Below are 21,433 nucleotides of genomic sequence, written 5' to 3' on the forward strand. Positions count from 1 at the left end.
GAAAGGTGCCAACCATGAAAGATACACGTTTTTATATTCCTATGGCTGAGCTTGTTAACTGTAGCTCTTAATATTAAATCATTGAATTTATATTTAGGGGAAGAAAGCTTGGTAAATTGAGTCATGTCTTGAACTTTTTCAGTAAAATAGCTTTAATGCTGTGTTGAAAAATTCTATGATAATGTCTAAAACAGTGGAGGCAGACTCCAAAAAAAGAAAAAAATTGAAAAGATGATTGGTCTTTTATTCTGTCTTACACTGTTACCCTGGACTTTTTTTATTCGAATGTCAGGAATCTTTTTGATCTGTTTAATGGAATAAATTAAGAGACCATGTGCTGGTTACAAATAGCAAATGTGTTTCTGAATACTGCTTTTGTCTTTCTTGTGAAAATACTGTGGCTGCCAAGAAACTGTAGTAGGAGTAGACAGTGGAAGCAATTGATACTACAATAGTTATTGTACCTCACACTTGACAATCTGAACTCTGGGAGGGGAAAATTTATTTGGAAGGGGTAAAAAGGAATGGGCAGGTGCGGATTGGAGTTACCTTTTATAAATAGGGTAGAAAGGAGCAAAAATATATGTGGCTTAGGATGTGTTCCTAATGAAGCTGTGAATAAGATCAGAAATGAAAGAGACTGTAGATTCAAGGGAAGGAAGAGCTAAGTTACTAGGAAATGAAAAGTGAATCCAAGAGAGTTATTGAATGGGAAATGGGCAGAAAGACATGACAGTAATACATGTTTTGAAATTCACATGCATTAAAATGGAAACAATAGTTGGGAAGTGGCTGCTTGTCATCCTTAATTTACCTGTAGCACCCAAGAACCGAAAGTTCAAAGAAAGAGGCCTCAGAGGAATCACATTTTAGATTTAACAGAGCTTCTTTAAATTAGTAGTGCTGTAGGAAGAAGAAGTACAGTTTTAAACTGAGGCATATATAATTGTGATCCCTTTGGTAAATTTGTTAGTCTTCAAGATGAAGAAGATTGATCTGGAGTCAAAGGAACCAGATTAATAGCAGATTTTCTTTTCTTTATTGATACTTTTAAACACTTGGTTAGGAAAAACTGTATTTTTACAGTCGAGCACCTAATTTTGTCATAATAGACATTATGCAGAGAAAGGTCTGGTAAAGCACCTGTTAACAAAGTCCAAAAAATATGATTGACAGCCTGTTCAGCTCATCTGATGAGCATCATGTATTTCATGATTTCCTGTTGCAGCAGCCCAAGTGTTTGTTATAGATACTTTCTCATTAAAATGTCCTTTTTTATCTGCCTCTGAATGAGGCATTAAGAGTGTCAATGCCAAGAATAACAATGACTATGTTATGTCATGTTCCAATGAATAGTCTCTCTGCAGGCTTTTCATAAATGACTCTTTACAGTACATTCGCATGTGAGGCTGTACAGAGAGAGGAGAGGGAAAAAAAGCAAAATGGAAAAAATGCAGTAGTATCAGGTCATGCATGGATGAAGTAGTCAGTGTGTTTTTTGTTTGGAACCTGTTTGATACTATTTTTCCAGAGAAATGTAAAAATGAATTTATTATTACTGGACTGTAATGCTTTGAGTGGTTAAATATGTACTAGTGGTGTACAGTTCTGGGGCTAAATTGAGGTTTTGTGTGGCTGAATGGAATGCCCAGCTTGGTTGGATTGAAAAATGTCATAAGACTTTTTTTTCCCCAAACATTTCTGCCAAGTGCGTACAGGAAGTGGCTTTGGCAGTTGTATCCAAACAAGTAACTTCATTTCCTGGAATCTGCTTTTTGCAAAATGTGGACTTTAGGAAAGAAAGTGTAAAGAGGGATGTTAAGTGGTAGAGGAAAGATCACCCTTAAAAGCCTCTGAGAAGAAGGTACAAATTATCAAACTCCATTTTTTCTAAGTATAGTCACAACAGTGTTATATAATATCTTTTTTTGAAATTGATATTTTATTTATATAGTAAAAATAATATTAAAAATCTATTGACCATAACTGCACATAATTATGAAACCATTGTATTTATTATGGTCCATTTAACCATGGTCTATTTTATGTCTGTTTGCTGTTTACTAGCAAGGCAGCTACAAAGTAGTTGAGATGGAAAAGAACATGTTGTATGACCACTCATATTAAAAGGACCTATGAGCAACCTGAGATTTTGTAAAATTTCTGCTTATTGTCATTAAAAAAAAAAAAACTAAAAAGAGAATAGATGTTGCAGGTATAGTTTTCAGTTATACAGAACACACGGGATGATCTTATATTAAACATATTCTGCTAAGAATATGAACGTGTTATCTGACTGGTCAGGTGCTTTTTTGCATGCTATTGCCAGTTCATCTTTTTCTAGTCTAACTTGCTGGATTTGAACTACAGTTTTTTTTCCTCTGTTTTGTTTCGGGGTGTTTATTTGTTTTGTTGTTTGGGGTTGGTTGAGGTTTTTTGTGGGGGTTTTTTGAGGTTTTGGGGCTTTTTTTGCCAACTCTTTTAAAGTTACTAACCTTAATATTTCAATAATAGTGCCTGCATTATAATGTACTGCTGGGTATCAGCCAATAATATAAACACAGCCTTCATCATCCTAAACCCTTAATCTCAGGGTCAAATCATTGATATTTTTCAGATGCTTGAAAAGCGGTAGTCTGAAGCTGTTTTGCATCAAATAATTTTTAAGGGTTGTTGCTAATGAGGGGCTATTTCAGAGTTCCTAAGAGGGAAAAAGTACCTTGAGAAATGTAGTAGCAATGAGTTATACTGTGATGGGTCAGATAAGAACCTTGGACAAAATTTTAAAATTTCCATTTTCTTATAAATAATACTACAAAATCCTATACTTCAGACAGCAAGGTAAGTACTTAAAAATATCTTGATTTCAGAAAAAAAGCTTCAAACTTCAGACAATCAATAAATCAGAATATATAGTTTTAGTAATAGATGTAGTTACTTGCTACACAATGACAATACATAAACCAACTTTGTATAACTATAACTATTGTTCTATGTAGTCTTTATCCAGTCATTAAAGATTCTGCTCATGGATGAAGAGATAGGAAAAAATGCTTTGGAAGCAGTTCAGAACAATAATTAAAACATAATTAAAGATAAGCAAACAAGTAAACCTTTCCCAGGTGGCACAGGCTGTTCTTGTTATGTCATAAACAGCAGCTGCTGTACATTTTGGGCAAGTGAAAGCTTTAGCTTTCCTTTTTCATATTTAGTTCTTTTTATATTTTATTCTTCATGCAATCATCTATTTTTTTTTTTAATTTCACTTTTTTATTGCTTAAGCAGACAAGCTTCAGACAGTTGTTAGCAGTTATGCCCTTTGACTACTTGTGCTACCCTTTTTATTCCAAAAGAAATTAAATTTCTTTGTAAGAATAACGTGCAAGCTCCTGTTAACATTTGCCTTTGCATGTTTCTGATTTTTCAGTGAATGCTTGTGATAAAGTGGATTGTCTAACAGAAGTTGTTAGCTGGCTTATTCTTGTTGTTTGTCATAAAACAACTCAGCTTTCCACTGCATTATAGAGGCAATACATTGCATTGAATAAGATCCTAGACTGAGATGTACGGCATCTGGTTTTTATTTCAATCCTTATTATTTACTAAGTTTGTGAACTTACACAAGTGACCTCATCTCTCTGAATCACTTTTTTCAACTGTGAAATAAATTAAGAGTGGCTTATCTTCCTTGATCACTTTAAGATTTCATGTTCAAAGGCCATCTGTAAGAGCAAAACCTTGTTTTTCTAACATTGAGGAGCAGTTGAAATGATTTGTGAAAATAAGACAGTGAATTAGATGCAGAAACCAACATGAAATCTTGGAAGTCTTGACTCTTAATTTTTAGTCAGCATAACTATCCAACCCAGTTCCTGAAATTTTCTTTTCATTGATAGCTTATTTGTTTGGGAAGCTTTGCTGAAACTCTAGACTATGCTGGCTACTTAAAATTCTATACAAGCATGGGCAAACATATGGTATGTTTGATATTTATTATAAATTCTGAGAGTAAGCTACTTGCAAAGCTGTCTCTACTTGCTCAGTAAAAGAGAGAAAAGCACTCAGAGTGGGCTAAAAAAGTTGTGTTAAAATTATTGAATATTTTTATTTTGAATCTTTTCTTCTGCAATACCTCCCCACTTTGGTCAGCACTCCTTATTTATGCCATTTACATCCAGCTATAATCCTGGGGAGAAATAATTCTAAATATTTCAGAAATTTCCTTTAATCGTTAAGTGTACAGAGAGAGACTGACATCAGTTTGAATAATGACCACTGGCTGGAAACAGAAGAGTGTCATAGCTTTGTATCAGAACCGTTAAAAAAACCTTGCATTAGGGAATACTAGAAGAAAAGGAGTTCCAGGAATATATCCTTTGGATTTTCAGCAGGTTTATTTAATTAAATAAAGCCTGATACAAGAGCTCATGGCTCTGATACAGCACATTTAATGTTGTAGTAAGGTTGAATGACAAGGAATCTCCATAATTTATTGTCCCCTTTGATCTTCGGGAAAACAAGCAGTTTAAAGCCGTCAAATAAACATAGTGTACTTGGCTTTCAGGAAGAATTATACTATTTTTCTAGTGATGGTCACTTATTTCAACAGATTTTCAAGGGGCAAAGCTGCTTTTAATTCTATGTCCTGACATAAGCAGATTTAGAGCTACAGAGGTTATTGGTTCAAAAATTGTCTTTTGATCCTTTGTTGCAAGTTAATTATATAGTTCACTTGGTTACAAATTTTGGTTAAAAAGGAATTGAAAGAAGTTTCTTTTCACAGTGGAAATTGTGCCAATAGGAAACAGAATTAGATTCAAATACTTTATATTACATTATTGGGTTTTTCATCTAGTTTTGTTTTTTTGGTAAGAGAAGTTCCCTCAAATAGCTTCCAAGACCATTGAATTTTCACCAGAAAATCTCTGTGGTATCATGAGCCAGAGAGACAACAGGGTATTCTTGCCTCTGTGACCAATCAATTTTGCCTTTAATATCTCTGGTACAAGAATGTCATCACTTTTGGTTAACATGAGAGTTTTTTGAATCACAGAAATAAAAGTCAATAATTATAATTCAGAAGAACCCAGATTAGTTTATTTTTAATTATGATTATTCCCAATTTTAATACAATAGACATATTAGGCATCGTAACAAAGTTTTACTTTTATCTATTTATTTACTGTGGAGTCTATAGGCAGAATAAATAAAGCTGAGAATAAATTAGTGCGAGCAGTTCTCTGAAGAGAACATATTTAGGTTATGTCTAATGTTATTGTGCAATTGAATGTGTGTTGCATAAAAGAAAAATCATTTGTATTTTGAATAATGAAGGTGTCCTTCTAGTTTTGGGGGGATGAGAGGGGGAAGTTTCACTTGTTTATTCTCAGGAGCACGAAAGGGTCTGTCTCTCTGCTTATCCATATGTTTATTGTGTACATATGTTGGCTGTCTCTTCAATTGCTGTGAATGTACTTGGGAAAAAATATCTGCACCTGTTTGTTTGCAGGATCAGGAGTTTAGTTTCTAAATTAATTTGCTTTCCATTATCACTGTTGAGGATGGAAAAAATGTGTAATCATGTAGTGCAAATATACATCTAATAGTAAGGGATTTGGAATCACTATAATTTTTCAAAGGCTCATGGAATATATATATTTCTATAAATAGGAACACACCAATGAGACAAAAAGACAAAAAGTGGTCAAGAAATTGCTTAGGATGCATGAATAGATTTCTAAAAGACAAATATTTTTGAATTATTATAAGCAAGTAGATGTTGCAAAATTGTAGGTTTATTTTACCACTCTCCAGTATCACATCTGACTTTTATATCATGGGGAATGGTTCCTGTACATGAAGACAATGAATGATTATTTTGCTGAATGTGGTAATTTGTTGTTATGGAAGCAGGACTTATTTTAATGGGATAGGCCACACTAACCCACAACTACAGGGCAAAAGGCAGTTCCTGCCTTAAGGAACAATTTAAGATGGAAGCTTCATCCAAAATTTGAATTTACTTTAGCATGATGAGGTTTCGGGGATTGAATTTGGAGTTAATATGTGCACTTCTGCTTCAAAACTGTATTTGTAAACCCTGACCCAGTTATTTCTGATGTTTACTCTGAAAACAAAAAATAACATGAATAGCACAGATCTTTTGGTTAACTTAGTGGCAATTTTGAGGTATTAGCTATTTCTGGCTATTCATTCTCCCTTTGTTATGATATAAATTCATTCTCTGCAGCAGACCTGCCCTCGATGAAGTTATCTTAATCCCTTCAGTGCCCCAATATGGTGGAATTTTACCTTGAAAGTATGGGAGAGTAGGAATTAATTGTCCAGTAATTTTACAGTGCTCATAGTTTTATGACTTTAAGCTCAAAACAGAAGTTTCTTTTAATTAAGTAGTAGTTCTTTATTTTTACAGCAGCAATAGCATAAATATCGTACATGGCCAGTGTGATCTCCCTGACTGTAGCAAGCCTGAGACTGTCAGGGAGAGAACTAATTTTTAATGAATATGTTCCTGCTCCATTTCCCTTTTATATTCCTTATTGTTTCTGGGAGCAGTACAGTAGTTAGACATAAAAGGTGTTCTTCATTCATCATCCTAGAGTGCATGTACCATGCTCCAAAGATGAATGTGCAAAGAAGAAAAGGTGCAGGTGAAGCCTTGGATTGAAAGGAAGAGGCTTTGAGATCTGGCTGCATAGGGCTAGACATAGGATGTAGTGAAGAATAGTCCTTTTTTAGCCATTTGAAGATTGCAGAACTGGCAGTGGGGAACTCTCACATTCATTCTTATTAATTCAAAACCTAGGGATATTTATATATTTGAATGGCTATTTTCACAATAACAATGGGCATTAAGGATTGTATTTCAGGTGATAATGATAGTACTAGAGGAGAATTTAAGGTTCCTGATTTTAATTACACTTTCAATTTAAAATATAGACATTTCAAACATTGCTTCTAGGTCAGATGGGTTATTAGAATCCTATGGGTTGTGTTTTTCAAATGTTTCTCAGTCTTCTATGAGGAGTGCCTGTGCCAAGAGGAATAAACAGGGATATTTGTTTGAATTCCAGAAATATTTCTGTAGTATTAATGAAATTCCTCAAACTTTTTTTTATTCCTTCAAGCCATCTAAACTAAAGACACTTATTACCACTTACTACTTTTAGTCTTGGTATAAAAAGTGAGGTTATTGCTTTTATCATTTTTTCATATGTTAGAAGTCCCAGATTTAGCACATGCAAGGTTTTAGAGGCTTTTAGCTGATAGATAGGATTGGATAGTGCAATACCAACTTTCACTGACCCTGATAACACTTTGGCCAACTTCCTTCCATCTTCCTTCACTCAAATGGGTCTTTAGGTGGTGTTTCTTTAGAGCTGCACTCAAATAGCAAGTTACACATTTTGAGTATTCACTTAAGTATATATCCCCTCTAAGGAAAAATACATCCACATACTTAACCTTCTGCAGTTGCTCTGCAGTGGTTTTACATTGACCATTTTTAACCTCCTTTGTGGTGAAATTGCTAGAGCAGAATTACTGTCATCCCTAAAGTAACTGAAGAGGAACACCAGTGGATGCAATCAGAGGATAGGAGCTCTGTTGTCACATTAGGAACTTAGAAGCATGAAAGCAGATATTCAGTTGCGATAATTAATGACTTATTGATTTATAACCAGAAAAAAGGGTCACCTCACAAGGGCCTAACTGTCCAGCTGAGTTTGTCAGTTATATGTTTGTTGATAAAAGCACTGTTTCTGTTCAGTATACATGAATTTTTCTCTGCAATGGTTAATATATTAGTAGAGTGTGAATGCATTTTTATTTAAATGAAACTTTTCAAAGTCATCTGTAAGCTACTAAGTGAAGAAAATCATAGATTTATCTTAGAATTTCTTAAGCTTGAGCTGTATTAGAAGAATAACAAAAGAAATATTTGAATGGAGTTTGTCTCTGCCTTCATACAGAGTTTTCCGCTGGTCTCTGGGACCTGGGATAGCAGAAGGCTGGGGGTGATAGTAATGACTAAAGTGAAGAAGGCATTCAGAAGCCCTGCCTTTTCCATGTGCTTAGTCACTAGGTCCCCTACCTCATTCTGCAGGGGACCCACATTTTCCTTGACCTTCTTTTGTCACGTGTATATGTATAGAAGCTCTCCTTGTTGTCTTTAAGCCATTTCTTTACATATTACACTTTGTGTAGCCCAGTACAAGAAAGGAACAGTTAAACAGCATAACATCAGTACATATAAGGTGATAAGGTAATGCTAGGTCACAGATTGGACTTGCTGATCTCAAAGGTGATCTTTTCCAACCTACTTGATTGTGTGATTCTACATACTTACTGTACAGCTCACATACAATCAACATGAATACACAATGGCACTGGAAACAGCCAATGGTTTCAGTCTTGGCAGACAAAATATTTTTGATAAAAACAAAGGGAAGATAACTCATTCTTTTACTTTTCTCTACAGAATGAATGTATTAGGGATGGAAATTGAACTTTTCTTTTAACAGTTTTCAGTTTCATTTCAAAATGTCTTGCTATAGATGCAATTTGATATCCAAAAAAATTGATCGGCTGTTCATATATATTTTTGTAACAAGGACAGTTACTGCTTTTCCATTTTGATTAATTTATCAATACTTCCATTGAGGCAGGATTTCTGTTTTTACAAATGACCGCTAATGACTATATCTCAAACCATTGTGAACTTCAGTAAATTTAGTATTATAAATTAAGAATGTTCAAGTTAATATTTTTATTCCTGCTCATGGAATCTGAAGGTTTTATTCTTAGAATATTGAAAGGGAATATTACTGATGTGTTGCACAATTTTGTTCATAAAAATATGATGTGCATGCTATTTGTCATAATTGTCAGAAAAAAATTGATTTAAACTCTGAGCTATTCATTTTACTTTATCTCATTTTTAGTGAGTAGTAGGATTTTAGTAAAGCTAACTGAAATATAGCTCTAATTTGCAGTTTTAATAAATTGTTTTGATGACTGCCTCTGCTCAAAATGTTTTATTAAAAATGCAAATTACAGCTTTATTTAAACCTGCTCAGCCTTCTAGACTGTGTTATCACTAATTTAGAAAGCAAGTACAATTACTTCATGGTCTTTGCAAAACTGATTTTAAAAAAGAATGTACATGGCATTCAGAATAGTTTTTCTTTTGTCTACAGTCTACAAAGATTTAATATTTCCTTTACAATTCAATCCTTCAAGATAGATTTTTTTTTCCCATCCAAAATGAAATGCAGTCAAAAGAGTTTTTAAAAGCAGTGAAAAACCTTTAACAGCTGAGGAAAGTCTAAAATAATTAGAAATTTTACCTAAAGATAGCTGAGAGTTTTGTAAAAAACTTTTTCTGCTCTTTCAAAACCACTATAGATGAAAAAATTGAATAGATGAATGTGGCTGAACAGGAAATAACTGCTCTCTTTCCACATTCACTAATCTTTACTTTGTGTTACTAAAATGCACTCTTTGTATAACACAAGAGGCACAACTTCCTTAATTCCAAAGCAAATTCAACACCTTTTGTCAGGTTAGGTGTTTAGGAACATGCAATTTACACAAGTGTTCTCTAAGTGTCTGCTGATTTATGGGCACAGGACTCCCATTTTAACTCTGCTGGACTTCTGGAGCTTGTCATGTGCCTAGAAGACCCCAGTTGTGAGATTAGTTGAAACTACTGAAGGCTCTATTTTGTGTGTATACTTAAAGTACAGTTAATGAATGTAGCAGTTACATGATTCCCTCAAAGAGGGATAAAATGCTTTTTCAGTAGGTGAGTGCTTGAAATTTATTGTGGTCACTTCTGAGGTATAACATGACTAATGTTATATTGTCATGCTATTGTTTTTTCAAGTCTGGACATTGGTACATAAGAGGCTTCTGTGCTCATTCTCAGAGATGAACCCCAATAAAGCTTCGAGAGGGCAATAATCAAATTTCTATTTTTTTACAGATCAATTTTATTCATTTCTTAATTGCTGATGTTCAACTTCCAGAAGATCTAAGTGATGGAAGTAATAAAGCTGTGTTCATCTTGAATATAAACAGATAATAAATTTTAAAATTACTTAATTTAGATTGCTGCCTGGCAAAAATAAAAAGCTTACCAGGAAGTTTATCTCATGGTTTCTTCTCTGAGCTCTCTACCTCAGCATATCCCATTCGGTGCTGGTGTTCCTGCTGGGAGAGAGAAAAAAAATATTCTCATGAAATTGCCCCTGCACTCCTGTAGTTTATAGCATGAAATATTAAAAGAAAAAGATATTCCCAAGATGATACCCACTACAGAGGATTTTTTTTCTTTTTTACCTAAGATGTAGTATATAGAAGCTTCTACTTCAGAAAACCTCAAGATCTTAATAAAGAAAAAGCTAAAATGTAATATGAAATTAAAAGTACAGTAAGTTTCAAAAACCAGATTGATATTTATAACAAGTTCTTTTCCCTCTCCTAAAGGGTTCTGAAAATGAAGTATGCCTCTTTTGTGGTTTATGGTGTTACTGGCAAGCCTGGTGGTAGAAGTTATACTCCAGACACCAAAAATACATGCAGATGTCTACAGATGTCCCTAACAAAAAAACTTCACTTGCATTTGATCCAAGCTGTCATGACTCCACTGATGTAGGTTGTCATTTTGTAGAGCCCTTAAAATATTCTTATCCACAACTCAGAGTAATTCTTCTAAAATTGAGAAAGATATATTGAAAAGGAGAATTTATGTACTGTGTCTATCACTCAAAACAGCATAAAACTTGTAAATTGAGAAAATGTTGAGACTATTCTATTTTTTTATAAATATGTTGGTTTGGTTGAAAAAAGCAGAAAAGTTTCTGAGCCTAGAAGCCCTTTTTTGGGTCTAAAACAGAAGTGCAAATATTGCTGCTCCAGCATGTCAAGTACATGAAGCATGTAAAAACTAATTTAATTTGCTATTACTCAATCTTAATTGAAAACCTCTTCTTAAGTTCAGTGGTCTAAATTTGATTTTAAATCAAATCTAATTTGAGTTGACACAAGTGCATAAATATAGGCCCTTTCTTGTATTTAGTAAAACTTTTACAACTGCATCAACCATTGAAGGGAACAGATTTAGGTTCCTAAAAACAAGGGAAATGCAGTTTCTTTGTAATATCTGGTTTTTGATGTAAACTGCATAATGGAGTATGACATATATATCCTGTTTTATGAGAAGTTATCTGAAATGTGTGATTCTGTCATATGCAGAAATGAATCTTATTTATTTAGAAGTGGCAGCACCATTGGGTGGGTCTCCTAAAGTTCTTGTGGGTTTGACTTCATATTTTCCTTCATATCCACCCACTGAGATTCTGCCAAGCCTACCATTCTTCATTTCATGCTTTCCCTTTGTACCTACTAATTAAGGACTTCCAATGTGTGTGTATATTATACAATCAAATATGATCTCACAGGCAGCTTTAAAGAAGTAAATGATTGCAAAAGATGACATTTTTTCTTTTGAAGTAGGGTGTCATACATGAAATGCAAAATATTTCTCCAATAATATTTGTGTCAGAACACAACTACTTTATTCCCCACTGCTGAGATACATAAACATTTTGTTTTTGCCAAATAGCCTTAAACTGCTTTCTTGTTTCTATGCTCCAACTTTGGCATTGATAACACTGGTGCCCACTGGCTTTTTAAAGAGAATATACTAACATAATTAGGCAACAGAAAAGTAGGCATGCTGTAAATCATTAGTTCTAGTGCAGATATGCTAGAGCATCTTGATTCCATGCCATGTAATCAGAGAAATGATACTAAAAATTATATCTGAGAAATATAAAAAATTATGTCTGAGAAATCCATAAGAAACAAAAAACATAATCAGACCAAAATGATCCTGAGTCTGACATCTAGGAAAATATGTGCTCTATCAGGTAGAAGTCATGACCATATTTGGTTGCTATTAACAGTTTCCTTTTATCCTGCAATTCTCTCTAAAATTGTGCTTTGCAATATTTGACAGGGAGGCAAACTGGTATACTAACTTTCCAGAAGAGGAAAATGAGGGAGCAGTATTTCAATAGTTTCAATCTTTATAGGTAGATATCGCTCTAAGATTCAACCTGATATTCAACCAGACTCACCACATTTCAGTAAGGAGCCTAAAACCACGTTTCTTTCATTAGACATTAAAGGTCAAGTGGCTTTTGTTGCAAAAGTAGAGGAGTTAAAAACATACCTGCACTGCCACTTGAGATTTCTTAAAATAATGAAACTGAAGAAATTTAACGTAATTGAATTCAGCTATCATGTCCCATTTAGAGTTTTTTGTTGTTCTGTGGTCTTAGACAATCTTAAAATAGTCAATTTCATATTCTTTAAAATTAAAGTTATACTTAATTTAACCCTTGCTTTTGAAATACAGTTCAATATTTTCCTTACTACTCCTGCAGAGCAATATTAATTAATGTAATAGTCTACTCCTTATGAGATTCTTGTAATTAGTTAGTTGCTGCATTCTTTGGAAGCATTTCAGTTGAACTTTATAAAAATTGACTTTTATAGAGTTGACACTATATGAAATATCTAGGGTTTTTCTGTTTTATTTCAATCAGCTTAAGTAATCCCATTCTTAGTTATATTAATTGCATTAGAAATAGTGTTTGTCCTTGATTTGTGTCCATCATGCTCCTGTGCAGGATTTTTCTTTGCTGTTCATCATTTTCAGGGTTTCAACAAATTGTTCATTTTGCCCTCTTCCTCCTCTGTAAATAAACAAAGAAACTCCATAGCCAGAGAAATTAATTTATGCTCATTTTAGTTTTATTTAGTTAATTGCATCTGAATATTTTGGTTTTCCTTCAAAGCTTTTAACTTCCCCAGAAACTTTAACATTGCAGGAGTTCTGTGAGCAACCTTGTTTTATGTCTTTCCCATTTTTGAATTGTAGTTTAGTGAAGATAGCCATATATAATACACACATTTTTCATGAGAAATTTAGCTGAGCATTGCAGTGGGGAAGTATTTGTTGTATATCCTTTTGCCATCTGCTTGCCTATTTGTAAGTATTTATTCTTTATTGACTCAATATTGCAAGCTCGGTTACATCTTTTTCCATTCTGAACAGATGGCTATGACATCTTGATGGATCCTGGTAAAGACATAATGAATTGTGCTAACATGAACTCTAATACCTTAGTTCTATAGAAAAGATTTACCAAATAATTTGCCTTTAGTTTCCTTTGAAAGTTTTTGCAGTTCCTTTGTTCCCATTTGATAATATGTGGAAATACAGAATAGCCCAAACAGGCTGACAGTCCTTGCAAGCATGACGACTCACGATTCATGCTAGTTGGTATCCTGAAATTCTTCAGACTACCCTCACTTGAATGAGACTTTTCCTTGAGCCAAGAGGACTCCTTGTCACTATTGATTTCAGTGCAAGATTTGATAACTCTTGTCTAACAGACCACTTAGTAAAAATTGAAAGAAAATACAATGACAAAGTCTTTTACTCTGAAAATAAAATTTCTGCAAAACAGATACATGGGCAGATATGTGGACAGATGCGTTTCTCATCAGAATACATTGTCTGAACAGTTATTCCCAAGAGTTTGCTTTTGTCAACAGTCTTAATGTTCCTCCCTCAGAACAGATCAACTTGCAATCTTAATACTTCTCTTCTGGAGAGTTGTTTCCAATTTTTTTGTGGGTTAAACCAGCAGCCTCTGGCATGAGGGCTGCTGAAACCTCCTCAGAGCCCTCATACCAGGACCAAAATCTGGTTACAGGGTGGTATTGTGAGGAGACACTGTGGTTCTGCTTTCAGACAGAGATGATGTCAATTTCATGCTATTGTTTGAAAGATTTTCCCAAACCTAACTGATGAGCAATGTAAATTTTTCCTTAGGTTTCATGCATTAAACTTTATGAACATCTTCTCACTCTGAGGAATAACCCTTTTACAACAAACCAAAAAACAGAAGGTGGCCAGTCTCAAGACTGGAAATGCCTTTTCCAGATTGAGCAGTCTTGAAATTTGTATGGGAAAAAAAAAAAAAACACTAAAATAAGTACTTTAAAAATATCTGATATTTATAAATTTTGATCACTAATACATGCTGCAATAGCATCTGTTGGTGTTAGATGCATTTAAATATCAGTATGGTCATGTAAATAGACAATTGTGTTTGAACACTTTTAAAAACAAAATAAGGCCTATGTTTGCATCCCCTTGCATGCATCCCCTTGCATGCTCCTACCTACTCAATCTAGTCCTTGATTAATTCCAGTTCATACTATTTAATTTAAAAATAGCATTCATCCAAATAATTTCTTTGTGGCACCACACACCTACCCTACATATTCCTTTAAAATTAAAGTTTCTTTAAAATTAACATTTGGTGTTTAAGATGGCTGTAAATAGCATTTTGTATGAAACAGCACAAAATAAATGCTTAAAATCTCTAAATTAGTTAGTGATAGAATAGCATGTGCAATGTCTGCCAGGGTCTTGACTGATATGCAGGCTTATACCGCCTATAGACATACAACTGAGTCCTTAAATCCCTTTTGTCTTTTCTCACCTTAAAAAGTAATCAACAGCATTCAAAAGCCTCATTATGTTTTTGCTAACTGTATTTTCAGTAATTACTGGTTTTGAGAGTTTAGCCCATAATCAATACCACAGGAACCTTTCTATTTCTTGGTCACGTCAGATCTTGTTCTAGTTCAGAGCCTGGGAGACATCGCTGCCACTCTGCTTACTTAGGCAAATTCAGTAGGACAGATGTGATTTGCACATTTCAGCAGAGGAGCTTATTGTACCAAATTTTTTTGCTTAATATGAAAGTTGAGAGAGTTCACTGGGTCAGAGAACAGACAGAAATCAGACCTTCAATGAGAACATTCCTAAACACCCAAATTCATGATGTGGATTGAACCTGAATTTTACCAAAAATTTCAGCTATGTGAATTTGCTATAAATGATGATGGGTTTGCTGCAAATTTTTCATTGTATGAGTTGAGCATATTTGTGTTTTAGTATTCAAGCCAAGTTACACAATCTAACAGGAAAGGTATCATTAAAATTAGGTTGATGCAAACTTTATCTCTTTTTTATGCAATCCTGTCAACTGGGGTTTCATGAATGTGATTGAAAGAAAATTTTATGCTTTTTCCAATGATCTGAATTATTTTTATGGTAATGACTATTCCAGGTCACATTGCAATGACTTGATGACATGTGTTTCCTGGTCCTCATCCTGCAGGATATGGTAGTTCTTCCTTAGATAAGAATTTTCAAATATTTATTTTGTAACATTATGCCATGATAATTAAGAAGGAGAGGAGGATTTTTTTTGGCTCTTTGAGTGAAATAAATTGTTTTCTCTAGAAGTTTTAGCTGAACTATTCACCATCCTGCCAAAACTTTGTCCTTATCACTGGTTTCTTCTCTTAATTCTGTTTTTGTTTATATATTGTAGGCATTGTTGTACGTAGATTTCAATTTCAAAGCTAGAGAAAAACAAATCCAATAACACCTTGTTTAAAATAACATAGAGCTTATTTGTTAGAATTAAGCTCAGGAAAAACAGCATGCCAATAATGGCACTTGGAGGTCATTTGAAAGAAGGTGAGGCTATTTTATGAAATTACAGATTATTTAAGGAAATGTAAACATCATGATTGAAGATACCACATCAACCATGGAAAAGAAATAAGCTTCACTACTGAGCAGAATGAAAACACAACTACTCCATCAAGCTTTCAACATCTCTTGCAGTCTTTTTACTGTTATTGATATTATTGTCTTCCCTTACTTTCTCCATAAATGTCACTGCCATTACTCATAGGCTGCAACATTATTCTGTAGCTGATGTGTGCTCATATTATACTGAAATACAATTTCAATGGTCCTTTCTGTTTCATTCCATTTATACTATTTTCAGAATGGGTTTGTTTACTACTTCATATGTTTCTGTATTTTCTTAAAATGAACAGTGTAAACCAGAAAATTTCCCCTTCCAAAGTGTTCTGGGGATCTATTTTTGTGTGCTTTGTTTGGCTGTAGAAATCTGATTCCTAGTGCTGGAAAATTATTATCAGGTTACCTTTAATTTTGGTTGATGCATTTCTGCCAGGCAGTAGCAATAATCACTGTAATAGTTTTGTTTTCCAAACTTACTTTACTGTTTTTATTTGTACTGTCAAAGGCAGCACATAGCCAGAAGAGTTAAATACTTTACATTGCAGTGTTATGTATGAGTAAGGGCATGTCACTGTTTATCTTAGGCTTGATCATGAATTTTTTCCAGGCTTTCTGCACTTAATACAAGCTTTTTCTGCAACAAAAGCAATTCTAGGGGGTCAGTTCAGGCTACATGTTAAAATTAGTGCTAGAGATGGGATGAATGTACTATAAAATTCTGCTCACAAAGCTGCCTGTTTTTCTACAAGGCAAGCATGAAACATGAACATTACACTCTCAGGTCATCACCTCAGAAAAAAAATATTTTCATGAATTCTCTTGCTCTTTTGGATCACACAGCAGTAAATAGTGTACTTTATCTTTCCTTGATTTTCATATACAGAAAGGGTGGAGCATTTCTGCATGCTTTGCCATTCAGACATTCCCGGTGGTTCTATTTTCAACTCAAAATTTTTGAATTAGTAACAGATGTTCTGATTCTTTTGACAGAAAAGGGGTAAAATTTTCTCTGTATTTTAAAGAAATCTTTTTACACTTTTACTGATCATTGAACCCTGACTCCTACTTTTTGCTACCAGCCTTCTCTCTAAACAGTATCTTATATCACAGAAATCTTGCTGCAGTCAATGGGAACTTATCCTGATATACATATGATGAGGGGCACCAGAATATATTTAGAATTACTTTAAAATGCAGCTTATGGATCAGTAAGGGGTAGCATCCCAGTATTGCACATCCCAGCCTGTTTAGGCATGTTTTGCTTATTTCTTGCCTCAGCTTCACTGATGTAAATGAGTATAAGACTTGGTGATGCTGACCCCAAAAACAAGGTATTTCATGCCTATGAAATAAGAAATATGTGTTCAAGAAAGCAGAAGAAACTACAGAAACCTGAAGAAGGAGAAAAACCTTACACCAAAATTACAAAGCAGGTAGCCTGGAGAAGAACTGGTATATGTGCATATGTTACTGGTAATGCTGGTCCATTGGCATTAAGCATAGAGAAGACTCTTGCACAGCAGAAATCCTAGAGAGTTTTACAGCTCTTGTTCAAAATGGATTGAGGAGTCTTGGATAGCTGTGAGGGAGGAAGGCAGACTTCTGGGTAGGACGAAAGAAAGACTCAAGGGGGAAAATCAAAAGAGAATCAAATTCCAATTTAAGGAGTATCATTTTGGAGGTTTAAGTTGCAACCTGGAGGTTGAATTAAAGGTGGAGCTACTTTGCATTCTTCACAAAGTTTGAGTGTTAGAGTCCTCTTCCTTTCTGTTCCTGAACTGTCTTCATTCCCGTAGTTTATTTAAGTACAAGTCTCATCCTTTCTTCTTGCTAATTTATTGATATATAGGTAGTGATGATAACACAGATGCTGGCAGAAGCTCTCATTCTCCTTAAGCCTTTGAATGTTTTTGTTAATAATAATACAATGTATCTTACTTGGATATATAGATCATCCAGCAGCAAGAACTGAAAATAATACAGACTGTAATATTTTTCTCTAATGGTTTTAAAAGATTTGAATACCAAATAAGTCTTGACATTGTTGTGCACAAAAGGAAACAAGCACCATGTTGTAGATGTAAAAAGGCACCAACCATTTGTGTATGTAGAATTCTTGCTTTACCTAAAAGGGTATGGAAAAGTATTTGCTAATGCATTATTAAAGCCTGATTTTTTCTTCCAAGAATATTGAAAATATTCAAGATATACTTAGGGCCCAATGTGAAACAGATGGAAGAAATACAGAAGCAAACTGCATTGTAATGTTGTGAAAATACCTCTGGCACACACTTAAGAATATTTCACATATTTTAAATTTTCGAAGTTCAATTTTACTTATGAACATTTAAAATTATCTTGAGGAATGATATACCTCAAGCATTGAGAGTTTAGAGAAGTGATGTGAAATATAATTTTTCAGATAATAGAAATCTTTTGTCAAAAATGCTTTCCAATCAGTGGAAAATCAAATTAGTCTTCTCTTTGCTTCAAGACCCCTGGGCTGACTTGCTGAGTTTATCTAAAAAAGGATTTAAATAAGTGCAAAATCTCTATGTTTTGATGACTGAAGAAGTTCTCTTTTTTTTTACCTTGGCCCAGGAGGAAAGATGTCCCTTGGATGTCAGGAAGCTTTTGAAATTTTCAAGCAGGACCATGCTGACAGTATAACCATTGAGGACAACAAACAGCTTCTGAAGTTGAGGTGGGTGTCATAGGAAAATACAGCTGGGGGAAGACATCTGAGGGTTCATTAGCAGTCTGAGCAGGAACACATAATTTTACACCAGACATCCCAGGCTTCTGCTGAGGACTAGTTACAGGCCCTTCACCTTCTCTTACTTAAGACATTTCATATTCAGAAGGCACTGAGTGGTGATAGAAGTCTGGATAGAAATGAAAATAGCATGAGGAATCTTAGTGCATATTTCCGCTGGTTTTATTCATCTTCACAGCCATGTTGAAGCAACGTGGCAATGACATTCGTGATCAAGAATTATCTAGGGGAAGTAAAATCCATGGGACTGAATCAATTATTCCAACTTCCGTTGTCAAAAATGCTTCACTGACTTCACCACTGAATTGGATAGTAAGCTAGGAGATACTTAACATATGCATGTCTGGTGTCCCTAACCTGTTTGCCAAGTGATTTTAGCTTCTTTCTTCCAGTTTTGCATTCACAAACAGAAATAATACTTTTGTCCTCCACATTTGTTTTTAATGTTGGCAAAACACTTCATATGTCTGGTGAAAATAGTGATAATGGCAAAACATTGAAAACACGGGTTTTCATACAGATTTTAAACCTCACAAGTTAAACCACCAACACTTGTCTATGTTGATTGGATAAGAGTACTGCTTCACTGTCAGCTTTTCAAGTGTTAACCCTCCTAGTACTGCAAAAGAAATGCGTGGCTTTGAGATTGCAGATGCAAAAGTGAATCTCTCAATCTGTGTTTGTAACTTCCATGTTTCCCCTAAGAGTTGCTTGGGGCTATTTTGCTTGTTTTCTATTTAATTCAGGGAAGTGTTTATTTGATTGTAGGACGTTGTCATTTGGTTTGGTTTTTGTTCTGAGGTTTTCTCCTTCTCCAGGTTTCTTCTGCTTTCTTCTGTTTTCTTTAACATAATTTTCTACTTCACATGCATGGAAGACTTTTTTTTTTCAGGCATGCCAAGTCTTATACTCATTTATTTTGGTAAAATTGAAATGATCTCCACATCTTTGTGACTTGCTCAAGTTCCTGCTATTTATCACTTTTCTGAACTGATTAACTTTTTATCTGGATCTATACCTCAGCCACAGGAAAACAAATTGCTAAGATATTAGATGTTTGTAAGTATTTATCCATGTAAGCTGGATATCTAGCAATGTCTTTCTTCTGATCGATTTATCAGATCATGCCACAGCACTGCCTCATCACTGCATAACTGATTACACTGCAGTCATTTCTGGTGTTGGTATTCAATAGCACATTTAATAGTTACAGCATGACCATGAGAACAATACGGTTCTGAGCCATGCTCTGCTCTTCTTCTAATCAATAACAATTCTTCCATATCTTTTCTATTTTTTCTGTATGTTATTACTATGAAGCAAACCAGTATTTCCTTCTGGTTTCAGAATATATAATAGAGATGAGCAGAATCTACTAAGTTCTGTGAAAGATTTGCTTTCCTTAAAGGACAAAGATTCATACTAATGCCTTGTGTAACTCCTCTCTAATAGGCATCAGCTGATTGCTGAAATCAGTGCTAATGTGAATTTTGATATTTTGAAATAGGCAGTTTCCACTGCCATTTGCAGTCATTTTTAGCAAAGATGCTTAGCTCCAAGTTTACCGAGTTCATTAGAATGGATTTGTATGAAATCCAGTCTGTAATTTGGAATGCACCCTCTCAACTACTAGTTACATAAAAGCTCTGTTGCCCAGCCAGTGTTCAAATTGCACAGGAAGAGTGTGGACACCACATGTTTAAAGGTTACCATAGCTTCCCTTTATATGTAGGCTTCTCTTGTTAATAATTTTGTTTATAGTTGCATAACCACTTCTGTCATACCACAAACAGTGTTTGGTTCACAAATTACTTATTTTTAGCTGTCTTATTTTTTCCTTTGGGCATTTTGGGTAGATCCTCTTGGTTTGCTAATTATGATAGAGTCAGAGAATAGGCTGAGTTGGAAGGAATCTTTAACAGTTGCCTAGTCAAATCCTGCTGCAATAAGCAGGGGTATCTTCAACTAGATCAGATTGCTCGGAGCAAAGTCAAGATTAACTTTGAATGTTTCCAGGGATGGAGCATCCACCACTTCTCTGGACAATGTGTTCCAGTGTTATAGCCCTCTCATTGTAAAAGATTTCTCTCTCAGACCTAGTCTAAATCTAGCCTAAAGCACTACCCTGAAGCACCTTGTCCTATCACATCAGCCCCTGCTAAAACATTTGTCCCTATCTTTCTTATATATTAAAATATTGAAATGCTGTAATAAGGTTATCCTGGAGCCTTCTCTTCTCCAGGCTGAACAACTCCAGCTGTCTCAGTCTGTCTTCCTAATAGAATCCCAGCCCTCCAATGATTTTTGGGGCCCTGCTCTGGACCCACTTCAGCATGTCTATGTCTTTCCTGTGCTCCAGAACTGGACACAGTGGTGTTGCATACATTGAGTGCTGGTAGCTTGGTGTGCAGCTCCACTTTGTGCTCTGGTTGGCAGGAGCCCTAGGCAAGAGGCCTTGAACTGGCACTGACCCTTTGCAGTCAGGACAAAAGGACACAGGGACCTGGTGGTCCCAGCCAGATGGACACAGACACACAGTAGTAGCCCTTGCCTCAGGATGAAGGGCAGAGACTTTCATGCTTTCAGACTAAGGGTAAAAGAATCCAGGGTTTTCTTTGTTCAGGGTCTCTCCTCAGAGGCACCAGCTTAAGCTGTTATCCTGCTGTTGCATCATGATTAAATTATTTTAAGGACCCAGACATCTAAGTCTCTGCTATGGGAAACTCAGGGTTGAGCCAGTAAGGAAATGTTGTCTGTGTGGTAAGTGCAGGGAGTCAAGCAGTTCACTTTTTGGCTCACTCACTGCAAAGGGGCTTTGGTGCTATCTCAGGTGATGAGAGTATAACTCATTTTGGCTAAGAACAGGGTTAATTTTTTGTGGGAGATGTGAGGGGGGCAGGGCCTGGAGCAATGTGGGTGTAACCAAG

At 34.9% G+C, this 21,433-nt stretch overlaps 1 protein-coding gene across 1 annotated transcript in view; it reads left to right on the top strand.

Moving 5' to 3' along the window:
- Positions 1-21,433, top strand: part of KIF6 (kinesin family member 6) — a 152,527-nt gene that overhangs the window by 74,993 nt on the left and 56,101 nt on the right. Inside the window, exon 14 of the mRNA XM_058020745.1 lies at positions 18,332-18,434. Within this exon, the coding sequence (XP_057876728.1) occupies positions 18,332-18,434 (103 nt within the window). The remainder of the gene's footprint in view (positions 1-18,331; positions 18,435-21,433) is intronic.

Source organism: Melospiza georgiana, chromosome 3 (assembly GCF_028018845.1).
Source record: "Melospiza georgiana isolate bMelGeo1 chromosome 3, bMelGeo1.pri, whole genome shotgun sequence".
Classification (NCBI taxonomy): Eukaryota; Metazoa; Chordata; class Aves; order Passeriformes; family Passerellidae; genus Melospiza; species Melospiza georgiana.